The 13,068-nt window shown below is 44.9% G+C and overlaps 1 protein-coding gene across 7 annotated transcripts in view; it reads right to left on the bottom strand.

The window, feature by feature from the left end:
- Nucleotides 1-4,406: 4,406 nt before the first annotated feature.
- The window catches only part of WDR59 (WD repeat domain 59), an 85,290-nt gene continuing 76,628 nt past the window's right edge, over nucleotides 4,407-13,068 (bottom strand). For 6 of the 7 annotated variants that reach the window (XM_042968395.1, XM_042968397.1, XM_007083357.2 and 3 more), the window contains 3 exons: nucleotides 12,287-12,413; nucleotides 11,990-12,132; nucleotides 4,407-5,148 (listed from right to left, as the gene is read on the bottom strand). In XM_042968395.1, coding sequence (XP_042824329.1) covers nucleotides 4,913-5,148; nucleotides 11,990-12,132; nucleotides 12,287-12,413 — 506 coding nt within the window. In that variant the 3' untranslated portion in view covers nucleotides 4,407-4,912. The other variant, XM_042968396.1, reaches the window with a different exon arrangement.

The following is a 13,068-nucleotide window of genomic DNA, read 5'->3' on the forward strand; positions in this document are numbered from 1 at the left end:
CCTCCTTCATGGTTTGCTGATTTTCTTTAGTGGTATATTTGGATTTCTTTCTCTTTACTCTTTGCATATTTATTAGTGGTTTTTGATATATGGTTACCAATAGGTTTGTATATAAAATCTGCATATAGCAGTCTATATTAAGTTGATGGTCATTTAGGTTTGAATCCATTCTTTTCTCCTTTCCTTCCCATGTTTTAGGTATATGCTAACGTATTTTACATCCTTTTTTTGTGTGAGTTCCTTGATTTTTTTTTTTTTTTTTTTACAGAAATAGTCATTTTTACTGCTTTGTGTTTCCCACCTTTATTGTCACTTTTGGTCTCTCCTTTCCACTCAAAGAGACCTCTTTAATATTTCTTGCAGGGCTGGTTAATGGTCACAAACTCCTTTGGTTTTTGTCTGGGAAACTCTTTATCCCTCCTTCTATTCTGAATTATAGACTTGCTGGAGGAAGTATGTTTGGCTGCAGATTTTTTTCCATTCAGCACTTTGAATATATCATGCCACTACCTTCTGACTTGCCAAGTTTCTTTTGAAAATTTTACAAATTTAATTTTACAAATTTAATTTTACAAATTTTACAAATTTTAAAATTTAATTACAATGTATTTTACAAATTTAATTTTTACAAATTTTACAAATTTAATTACAAATTTTACAAATTTGATTACAATGTATCTTGCTGTGGGCCTGCTGTCGTTGATTTTGATGAGAGTTCTCTGTGCCTCCTGGATCTGTATATCTGTTTCCCTACCCAGATTAGGGAAGTTTTCAGCTATTTTTTATCAAATAGTCTGCCCCCTTTCTCTTCTTCTTCTGGGACTCCTGGAGTCACTGAATTCCCTAGGTCTATCCTCATTTTGCATAATTTTCTTCTCTTCTGTTCAGTTTCATTGCTTTCCACTACTGTCTTCTAGGTCATTAATTTGCTCCTCTGCTTCTTCCAGCCTGCTGCTGCTCATTGCATCATGTGTATTCCTAATCTCATTTTTTTTGCACCCTTCATCTCTGATTCTTTTTTAACTCTTTTATCTCTGTGGCAAGTGTCTCACTGATGTCTCCCATTCTTTTCTCAAGCCCAGTAACTATACTTATGATCGTTGCTTTAAATACTCCATCAGGCACGTTACATATATCTGTTTCATTTAGATCTCTGGCTGTGGCCTTATCTTCTCTCATTTAGGATAAATTCCTGCCTTCACATTTTGTCTAAGCCTCTTCCTTCTTCTCTGTGTTAGAAAAGCCAGTTATGTCTCCTGTTTGTGAAAGTAATGGCCTTATGAAGAAGAGGTCATGTAGTGCTCAGAGCCTGGCACTTCAGGGAGTGTCTCTAGTGTGTGCTCTGCTGTTGTGTTCTGGATGCTCTATCCTTCAGGTCAATCGTTGCAGAGGCTCTCTTTGCCTACGGTGGGCAGTGTTTGGTCCCTGGCTTGAATGTGGCAAGTTTTAACTAGGAGTGCTCTGGTCTGCTTGTGAAATGAGACCAGTTACTGCCTCCACTGGAACTAAGACACCTGCAAAACTCTTGTTAGGAGACATGGTATGGGCACAGGTTTGTGCTAGTCTTTTGGGGGAGGGGCCTGCCACAATGGACTGAGATATGCATGACTGAGAAAGGCAGTTCCACTGGAAGGGGGGGGGACTTAGTGTAAGCAAATTGGGCAGCCACTGTCTGTGTTACACTGCTTCCCATTGGTCGGTGTGTTTATGCTGAGGGGGAGGGAAATGATGCCAGTCAGCTCCTTTGTTCCTGGAGAGGTGTCTCTGTGAACACTGCCTCTTCAGAGATGTGCTCTAAGAACAGCAAATACTCTCCCGACTGTGTACCCTAGGCACTCTTCAAATCAGTTCCCATGCGGTATGCCCCTGGATTGTTTCCCTCCAGGAGCAGCACAGTGTCTTCCACGGTCTATCCCAGCCAAGTCCACTGACCTTTAAAACTCCAGGCTTTAAGCCCTACTGGTTGCAAGCACTCATGAAATTCGGCCCCTCTCATTTTCTAAGCCAACAGTCTTGGGGAAATATTCCCCTCATGGATCCGCCTGTGCGCTCTTCTCTCTCATCCTTCTCTGCGGCCACAACTCCCTCTCCTCTGCAGCAGCCATGGTCCATTTCCCCCCTAAACCATGCCTCTGCACTTCCTACCTTCTTCAGTGTGTCCTCTTCTCTACCTTTAGTTGTGGAGTTTGTTCTGGCAGTCTTCAGGTCAGTTTCTGGGGTATCTAGGATGACTTGATATTTATCTAATTGTGTTCGTGGGACAAGGTGAGCCTAGGGTCCTCCCAATCTGCCACCTTGAAATGCAAATATTCTTAAAATATTAGACTTTGGAAAAAAATATATATATTAGGCTTTTGTTCTGGTAACTTAGAAATTCAAAAGGAACACACGTGTTGAAAGAAGAGATTATGTAATCTTTTACTTCTGTATGTATGTATGTATGTATGTATGTATGTATGTATGTATTTATAGAGAGCCCATGAGTGGGATAGGGGCAGAGAGAGAATGAGAATCCCATGCAGGTTCTATGCCCAGTGCTGGATCCCATGACCATGACATCATGACCTGAGCTGATACCAAGAATCAGATGTTCAACTCACTGAGCCACCCAGGCACCCCAACATTATGTAATCTTTTAAGCTTTAAATTTCTTAACACTCATTATGATGATTTTTTAGTTTTAGAAGACAAGGTTATTCTAATAAACTAAAACAATAAAAACATCTAATTCTTGATGAGGACAGATAGGGACAGATTTTACATTAGTTTGAGGAGTGGGGAACAAGAAAAGATTGTTCTCTGCAAATGGTGTGACTTCACTGAAGAAGGTAACAGATCCTTCATCTTAGTATAAATATCTTAATATAAATGGCCATCCTGTGATGGCCATTACAGCAGCCTCAACGCAAATGGAAAACAGACAGTGGAGAAATTCGGGCTTCCTGGGCCGCGTCCTTTATCAGCCTCCCAACCTACCTGTTGCACCTCGTTTCTCAGCTCAGTCTGCGGAGATGCTGGCATCTGACCTTGGTCAGAGCCCAGGCTATATACCTCTGCTCTCCCACTGCACACAATCTAGGCTTCTCTTACATCACGGTGCTCTGTGCCTGGCAACATAGGGGACAAAGTAGATGCATCATCCTGAACAGTGTTTTCCAAATGTTTTGACCACAACCCTCAGTTAGAAATGAAGTTATGTTGTGCATATACACTCATAAACAAGTTACACAAAATGATATTCACTGTATGCATGGTATATGTTCATCTTTTCTCTTCTACTCTACTTTAATTTTTTTAAATGCTAGTTTTTATCCACTAAATCAATGTCACAATCCATTATTGGGTCCTGACCTACAGTTTAAAACATAGTGATGCATGACATGTTTTGAGACATGTTGTTATATTTCTTAAGTTAATCAATTTGGAACAGAAAAATTCTTAAAAAAAAAAAAGTTCGTTTATTTTTGGGGGGAGTGGGGAGGAGATCTGAAAGGGAGAGAGAGGATCCCAAGCAGGCTCTGAACTTTCAACACAGAGCCTGACGCAGGACTCAATCTCATGAACCGTGAGATCATGACCTGAGCTGAAATCAAGAGCTGGATGCTTAACTCTGACTGAGCCACCCAGGCACCCCTGAAACTATAAAATTCTAAGAAACAAATATATATTTCAGTAGAAATGTGAAAAAAAAAAATTTCCCTGGCACATATGTGAAGAGTTTGAAAATCGTTCTGAAGAATAAAATAGGTGGACAGGTGAGTCACAGTCACTTGGAACGCAGATAAACACAGGGCAACGTCTACGAGGAAGCCCAAATGAAGAGCGGAAGGAATTTGCCGGAACTCAGCCAACCTACCCTGTGGCAGTGAGAGACTTGACTATCAATGCTGTGAAGCCATCTCATTTTCCTTTTGCTAAATAAAATGATTAAAAGGGTTCGAAAGAAACTGCAATGTCAAATTCTATCTTCTCCAATCAGATGACAAGAGTAAATCAGCATTTCCTTTGAAAATGTGAGCGCTGACTTTGGTCCTATCCAAAAGAGTTAACTTCAATTAGAAGCAGGGTAAAAACAATTTCATGAAAACATTGTTCAGGGGCGCCTGGGTGGCTCAGTTGGTTGAGCGTCCGACTTTGGCTCAGGTCATGATCTCATGGCTTATGAGTTTGAGCCCCGTGTGGGGCTCTGTGCTGAAAGCTCAGAGCCTGGAGCCTGCTTTGGATTCTGTGTCCCTCCCTCGCTCAGGCTCTGTCTCTCTCTCAAGAATAAACAAAACATTAAAAAATTTTAAAAATAAAAATAAAAAAATGAAACATTGTTCAATCTTTTTTTCCCAAACAATTACCTGAATGTTATTAGCCAAGGAAGATCAGCTTGAAGAGAAATAACAAACAAAAGAGACACCTTTAGACTCTTTAAGTACATCATATATTTATAATTTAGCATTTTTAAAAGGCCACTACCCATCAGTCCGTTAAATGTACCAATTTACATCAGAGGCCCACTTGTCAACTAAGTTAATGTCCATCGTCCTTCGGCTCAGGAGACCGTCCTTTGCATCCCACCGTGGTCTGAAACGGTATCAGAAAGGATGCTGCTCAGTGGTTTATGGTTAACACCTTAAAGGTAAACATGGCTCTGGAGCCAGGTGCTTTTCTGCAAGGAAATTTCCACCTGGCTACGCGGCTCTGCACATCTGTTCTCCTCCTGCCCGGTGACATCCCTGCCATCAACAGCCACACAGAAGAGAAACAAAAGCTCATGAGCGGCTGGGGCTGTGGCAGTCTCTGAGGGGAACGTGCCCCAGTCTAGCTGGGAATGGCTTCGGGAGCCTCTCTCCTGGCGGAGAACTTGCCATCCAGCGTTTACGGGGTCCTCCGGGATTTGTGACAACTCCCAAGGTCTGTAAGTTCAGAATGTGCTCTCAAGCAGGCAGTGGCATCCACACCCGGTGGGACACACCTCCTGGGTCCGAAACCACTCCATCATGTGGCTGGTGTGCCCACCGTGCCCGCAGGTCAGGCAGAAGTTGGACGAGCCGCGCACCGCCACGTGGCAGATGGCACACTGGAACGTGAAGCCTTTGCAGATGGCACACTGCGTGCCACGGACCTCGCTCCGACAGTGGCTGCAATACACGCCAAACTCTGCGAACGGGCGGGGATGGCCAGAACAAGAGACATGGTAAGTTAGTTCCACGGAGGGACATGGCACTGTGAGAACGACGTATTCGCTGGAGGACTCTACGGGATTCTATCACGGCCGTGGTGCTCCCTTTTCTTCAACAGCAGCTCTTCGTCCACAATCTCACTAAGTCTGACAAAGAGAAGCTGCCGTCCCTGCCGGCGGGGTGCAGGTGGACAGCGTGCCAGACGCCTGGTGGCCAGGGGCCTCGGGTGAAAAGCCCAGGAGGTAGCTACGCCTCGTTCTCTCCTACGCCAGTGGCTGCGCGGGCCTGGCTCGTGGAGGTGGCCACCGATCGTTTGCTGACAGAAGCGAAGGACTCAGTGACACCCAGCAACGGCTGACCAGTCTCACGCCGTCTTCCCTACCCGCCCACCAATGACCAAGTGGCACGAGAGGAGCCGGGTCAGGACACTGCGGTCAGGACCACCTGACAGCTGGCCCCCGGTCCCCCGGAAGAGACCCCGAGGGCCAACCCCCTCACCTGCACATCCTAGTCTACCTCAGGCATGACCCCGAGTCTGGGCGGCCAGTACCGACCTCCCGTCTGCCCGGGCCGCTTCCAGCGGGCCAGCTTGGGAGCAAACCTCCCCACCGGCTGCGCTCTCTCCCGGGACGGTGCCCTCGTCGCCCGGCCCTGCCTGTAGCCTGCCACCTCTGCCAACCTCTGGAGCAAAGGCCACCTTGGTCTCGATTCCTGAAGAGCGCCAGGGCAGGAGCGGCAGGCCCGCGCCCCATTACTGCCTCCAGACCGTCACCTTTCCTCTTGAGGAAACACCGCCTGGCTTCGCCACCCTTGTCTCCTCTTCTCTGCTCTCACCTGTGGCACCGTGGACACACCCCCGTTCCCTCAGGACTTCTCTTCTGGTTCTCACTCTTCCTTCAGCCCCGGTTCTTGGCACCATCCCTGGTGCCTTCAAAACCCAACCCCCCGACCCTCCGCCCACGTGGCCTCGCAGGTCCTCACCTGTCATGCACAGCCTTCACCCTTTCTGGCGTCACCTTCCCCCGGGGCCAGTCTGAGTGACGCGAACCAACCTCCCAATCACTTGCTCGCAAGTATCCCCACCTCTCCCTCCACGGTACCACCCGGAAGAACCTCCGGCCCCGGTGGAGCTGCCGACTCCACGAGCACTAGTGAGGGAAGGCCCACCGTCAAGATGCACTTCCCACTAAATCCACCAAAGACTCCCAGTGTGTGTGTGGGGGGGGCTGGAGGGGGGGCTCCTCTGCCATTCCCCAGACGGCACTTCCGGCCTCCGCAGCAGCCCGCGCACTCCTCGCACACACCCTGCTCCCCTCACCTGCCGGCCTCCCCTCTGCCTTGAGAAAAGAGAAGCCTTCATCTCCAGCCACCAAACCTTTGCATCTCCCTACCTGTTCCTCTACTCCTTCTACCTCCTACAACACAGGAAGGAGCCTTCCTTTCGCCAGAGCCAGTTCCCTCTGCTTCGTGACGGCGGGTGGTCACAAAAATGTACCACTAAAGACTTCTAAAATACATGGTAACTAAGGAAAGATTTTATGATAGTCCTGGTTCAGGTCAATCGTGAGACAGATTAGAGTGGTTTGGTGATCTTGGTTAAAAACAGCCATGTCTTGTCCCTCTAAGCCTGTTTATGTCAGGTAAGACTTTGGTTTATGTTCTTGTGAAAAGCCTAATTAGTTTAAATTTCTTATATTTCCTTTAGTAGTTTTATTGGTTTGATAAGATTCAACCTTTAAAGATTATGAGAATGCAAAAAGTGCATGTTCAACACAGTGAATTATAGTATGGCTTTAAAAAAAAAAAAGGTTGTTCTTGGGGCGCCTGGGTGGCTCAGTCGGTTAAGCGTCCAACTCTTGATTTGGGCTCAGGTCATGATCTCGCAGGTTCATGAGTTTGAGCCCCACGTCAGGCTTGCTGACCCTGCAAGCCTGCTTGGGATTCTCTCTCTCTCTCCCTCTCTCTACGCTCCCCTGCTTGTGCTCTCTGTCTCTGTCAAAATAAATAAACTTAAAAAAATTATTAAAAAATAAAATAATAAGACACAAAATAAAAAAGGGTTGTTCTTTGACATTTGAGATAACTGTATATGTAAACTTAATTATCCTCCATATCTATCTGGGTAAAATTACTAAAATGTCATCTCCCTGAAAAACTCAATGTCATCGGTAACTGTGTTTCTTCACAGTAAGTCAGTTTAAGTATAATTTCTAAAAATCCGTATTAAGGCTCTGAACTAACATTTCATTTAGTTAATTAATGAATCATTTGTGGGGGGGTGGATGTGAACAATTTCTAAGTGGATACAAATTCACAAAGAGAGAAAATACGGAAACACTACGTCACTAAGTGTAGTTTTAGTATTTCTCTCTTGCCTCTTACTGTTACACATGATGGACCGGCCATTACTGAGAAGGGTGTGCACACTTCTGGGCCATGCTGGTGGGGTTCGCGCTAAGTGTCACCACATTTGGATATGCAAAGGGCTGTAGAGTTTGTTTGTGATCGGGAAGCTGTCAGGTATCTTTTATAGGAAAACTGACAAACCTGGGGATCTCAGGGAAGGAAGCGTACAACCACAGGTGTAGGCTTTGCAGGGGAAACGTGGCGGAGGTGAAACGGATCATTCTTGGTTCCTAAGAGACAAACTAATAAGGACAATAAAAACACGTCTGGCACATAAACGATGAAATTGCGATTTCCGAGGCTCTATGAAACCCTCAGGCAGAAGCCAGCTCCGGAGGCTTAGTGTCATATGGCCCCTCATAGGGAAGAGTTGTGTCATGAACATCAATTACACAAGTGTAAAAAAAACCAGCCAAAAAAATAAGACGCTAAATTAATAAATAGAAGTCAAATAAAATAAGACATAAATTAATTAATAAGCTAAATAAAAATTGCTGAACAAAATTGAGGTGGGCAGATGCACGCCTCTGGCGCAAGATTTGGGAGGCGGGGCTGACAAAGCAAAGCAAACACCTTGCTCTGCCATCACTGTGACCAAGCACCACACGCCATAGTGGAAAACAACAAAATCAAAACCCATCTTATGATTGAGATGGCTTTTCAAAAGAATATTCTGCCCAGCAGTACTCCTTCAAAATAGGTGAAGCTTTGCCTCTTTCTATAAATCTAACTCCCTAAATGACAACAATCTTATTCCTAAAATTCACTGCTGATATCGGATGACCCTTGCCGATGTGATTAGGCCAAGGGGAAAGTGCTGGTTTTCCAGCAATTTGGAGCCTAACTGTACGTAGCCCTGGTGACCTTGTAGCATTTTTCTCTCAATATCTGTTTGCTATATATGAACAGTCCAATTCTTCCAAATAATAAAAATGAAAATATTTAAATGCTTTTGTCTGTGAGTCTGTTTTCATAACCCCCTCCCTCTGAAATCTTGCAGTGCTCTTTGTAAAGGTATTAGAACATATTATTCATTCTTCAAGATCATCTGAGTCTTTGTGAGTTCCTGTTTTACTTCTCTGATTGGATTACAGGCTTCTTGTTAACCCCCGCCCATCCCCACCAAACCACCCCCTGGATTTCCTCGTACGGCCAACAGAACCTGGCATGATGCTTCTCATGGTAGATGTCAGTAAGAGTGCAATATACCAGTTACCTGTCTCTGTGACTCATAGATTTTCCTGAAAACTAATTCTACAAGACAAACTGCTCTAGGCCTGCAATCCTCTCTCTGATAAACTTTCATGCATTTATATGCTCTGAAAAATATATTACCCAAATAGTATTTTGCATCTTTGCATTTCCTCAAGTACATACACCAAAATAATCCGTATTAAAATAATCCTTCAATATGCAGATCTATGTATTACTCTGGTTTGTTTTTTAGATTTTAAGTAATTTCTACACCCAACAAGGGGCTTGAACTCACAACCCTGAGATCAAGAGTCACATGCTCCGCCGAATGAGCCAGCCAGGTGCGCCCTGTTTGGGTTTTTTAATTGAAACTATATACATACAACTTAAAGAGTCAAATAATGCTAGACATCTTATTAACAAAACCAACATTCCCTTCCACCTCCCTTGCCCCTCACTCTCAGGAGGAAAACCTTCCAACTCATTTAACTTTTTCTTCTGTTTCTACCTTCTTATTCTCAAACACCACATTTATGAAGCCAATTCTTAACTTCCACACTGAAGCATTACCTCAACTTTCACCTGGCAGCTTCTTCTACTCCTCAATCCCACCATCCACTCATATACCCCGTCCCACCATCTACCTAGGTGAACATCAATCGAGCCGAGCCACATAACCATGATGATGATTTTTCCTTTCCTGCACATTTGGTTTTTCTCAGAGTTAGTAACCGTCTTGTTGTTTTCATTTGCTTAGTTGGCTTAGCATAATTCACCTGCGAACCCTCTATCAAATATCTGAATCTCTATAAATATATCAGACATTGAAATCCATTAGATATTTTTCTAACTTTCTCTTCTTGGAGACAATGCTCCTGAAGCTCCAAACTGGATCTGTCTCTGGGTTGGCCATGTGGATCTCCCTTTAACATCATCCCGACTCCCTGCTTTCTTAGACTGAATCTCCTTCTTGGAGAGGGTGAAGGTTTACTTTCACACGTGACTGATAATTTGGGTAGAATTCCAGGTGAGAAACCATTTTCTGGAGAATTCTGAAGGCACTGATGCATTCATTGTCCTCTCCTTTCCAGTATCTAGTTCACTGCTCCTGAGAAGTGTGGTGCCATCCATTTTCCTTATCCTGCTTTCCCTCTCTGGAAGCTCCCAGGGTATGCTCTTCATCCTGGGTCTTTCTTCATTCACTACACTAAATGCTTGGTAAGCCCTTTCTTTTTTTTTTTTATATTAAAAAAAAATTTTTTTTTAACATTTATTTATTTTTAAGACGGAGAGAGACAGAGCATGAATGGGGGAGGGTCAGACAGAGAGGGAGACTAAGAATGTGAAACAGACTCCAGGCTCTGAGCTGTCAGCACAGAGCCCGACACGGGGGCTCGAACTCACGGACTGCGAGATCATGACCTGAGCCGAAGTCGGATGCTTAACCGACTGAGCCACCCAGGCGCCCCATTGGTGGGCCCTTTCAATGTGGAAAGGTGTCTGCCTTCTCTGGAGAACGAATATTTCCAATTTTCTATAGTGCTAGAGAAAGGGTAATAACCTGCTCTGCGAACTAGGGGCAGGGGTCTGGCCTAAAAAGGCCATCAAACAATACTGTGCTTACTCTTACCTTCATGCCACTTCCAGAGGTACTGGGCATAACTAAATCCTGAGCCATCGTTGGGGCAGGTGGTTCTGTGACATGTGTTACTGTTTTTCCACCTGTCCGTTCAGGCCCCGTAAAATCAGCTACCACTAACCTATCTGCCTCCCTGACCCCAAATGCTATTGCCAACACTGTTCCCCGTACACGGTTATGCCTTTTCAGGAAAGCTCTGGATAGATGCTCTGGGGCATCCGGGGGAGAGAGGAAATCCATGTGTGTTCAAACCACCCTCTCTGGCAGTCTTCCACGTCACCCTTTAAAACCTATCTCTTTTCTTGGCTCCTTTCAGGTCACGGTCTTGCTTTTCCTCAAAACTCACTGGTGTCTCATTCTAAGTTTGTTTCTGGTTCTTCCTCTAGACGCCAGTGCAAGGGCTGGTTTCTCTCATGGCCCGGAGTAGGTGGGCACTCGCTCTCCCTGTATTCTTCCCCCTGCCCCACCGGGACTCCCCCCTCCCCACCCCCAGGCCCAGGGCAAGGTACCCACTATCACAGCTTCAGGACCGCCTACATGACGGAGGTTCCCAGACTCCTAGTTCTAGCCCCAGGCTCCCCTTTGAGCTCCAGACACACATCTGGCCACATATGGGACTGGAAGGTCTGGCATCTCATACACATCTCCGGCCCCTAACAGGGCTCCTAATTTTCTGTCTTAATTTGGGCACCACCACCTACCCAGTTGCTCAAGCTAGAAACCCAGAAATTACCTAATAAGCTCTGTCTCTTCCCCGCAATCCGACATCCAATTTGTTAGCGTATTATGGTAAGTCTCCCTCTAAAATGTTTTTTAATCCCTCTATCTCTACCTCTATTGACACAGCCTGACATTAGACCGGAGATCTCCCTCTGACTATCCTAACAGCCTTCAGACTTTCACCCCTGCCCTCCTCCAATCCTTTCTTCGTTTAACACCCAGTGATTCTCTTAAAATAAAAATGAGAGCATGTCACTTACCTCTGAATACCTTGGACGCTTACCACTGGACTCAGAATACAAGCCCAACGCTGTACCCTGACTTACAAGTCCCTAATTATCCTACAGTCTGACCTGGTACCCCTCTTCTTGCTCATTGTGTTCTAGCCACTGCCTTCCTTCACTTGTTTATATCTACTGCTCTCCTCACGGATGGCTCCTTCTCACCCCTCAGACCTCAGCCCCTCAGAAAGGCCTTCCCAGTCCACTGCAACACCTTACCTAAAATTCTCCCTCCCTGCACCAACATCCGTTTTGTTTGCTCATAAACACGGATCACCACTTATAACTACTTAATTTTGCTCCCTACTTGTCTGTGAACTCCAGAAGGGGAAGAATGTGCTCGATATACAATAGGGGAATATATGGATAAGTACCCCTCGTTCAAATCACTATCTGAGTACCACACACAGAACTACTTCTATTTAGAAGAGAAATTTATGCTTGTCATGAAAGGCAGGGGTTTTTGGCAGCTTGAAAGTGAGAAGCTAAAACACTTCACTCCAAGTCTTACATTACAGACAAACTAAATTATGGGACCTTTCAGACAGTGACAGGAAAAGAAAGAAATTGATATTCACCGATCCCTTTGTGAGGATCAGGAGGACAGGAGACAAACTTCAGCACCTCAGCTCGTTTCTCTCTCAGCCCCCAGCGATAGAGGATTTCTCCATAGCATTTCTTAAAGTCATCAAATTGCTGGGTATTGGCAGGGTCCAGAAGCCTGGATAAAACTCAAAAGATTTCCTGTCAGTTCCTTTAAGAAAAAACAAGCTCGATACCAAATGAACTCAATATGCCTTTCTTAAGGCAAGAGTCCTAATTTTGGAGAATCTAAGCATTATGAAATTGCAGCTCTCGCCCGGGAAGGTCGTTACCTTTTATTTTTATCATGCTGGTCACGTTCTCGCTCACGAGGATCACTGTAGGTAAGACTCCCAAAGCGGATTTCTTCTGGAGAAGACTCTCCCCAAGGTGAAGATACATGTTCTGCCTCCCTTCCCGCTGAAGAAAATCAAATGGGAAGGACAAAGGGAAATCAGAGAAGGCATGGAAAGGGCCTGAACACCCTCATAATGCAGAATGCGCCCAATTTAGTCCCTGGAAGATGCTGAGAAATATAACTGAACAGAACTCCTTCTCAGCCTTGCCTTTTTGTCTAGGTATTTACTGCTCAGGTGACCAGATAATTAAGTATACACATAATGTTCAAGCAGCAAATTATGGTGTAGTGACACGGAACATTGGATAAAGCAGTCATGACTCATAAAGACTTTTTAAATGACATGAGAAAATGCTCATGATCCAATTAAAAACAGAACGCAAAATCGTATATATAGAATGACCCCCCCACACACACACACACACACATACAGATTGGGAAAAATGTTCTGGAATGTTAACAGACATTGTTTCTAGGTGGAGGTTCAGTGGTGATTGTTTTCTTCTCTAATACTTTTTGTTTTTCTTCACTGGGCAGGTCTGACTTTTATAATCCAGAAAATTAAGGTAATTTTTATGTATTTACTTAAACAGGCTTCATGCCCAGCATGGAGCCAATGCAGGGATTGAACTCACAACCCCGAGATGAAGACCTGAAGTGAGATCAAGAGTCGGGTGCTTAATTGACCGAGCCGCCCAGGCACCCTCAAGAAAACTA

This window comes from Panthera tigris, chromosome E2 (assembly GCF_018350195.1).
Source record: "Panthera tigris isolate Pti1 chromosome E2, P.tigris_Pti1_mat1.1, whole genome shotgun sequence".
NCBI lineage: Eukaryota > Metazoa > Chordata > Mammalia > Carnivora > Felidae > Panthera > Panthera tigris.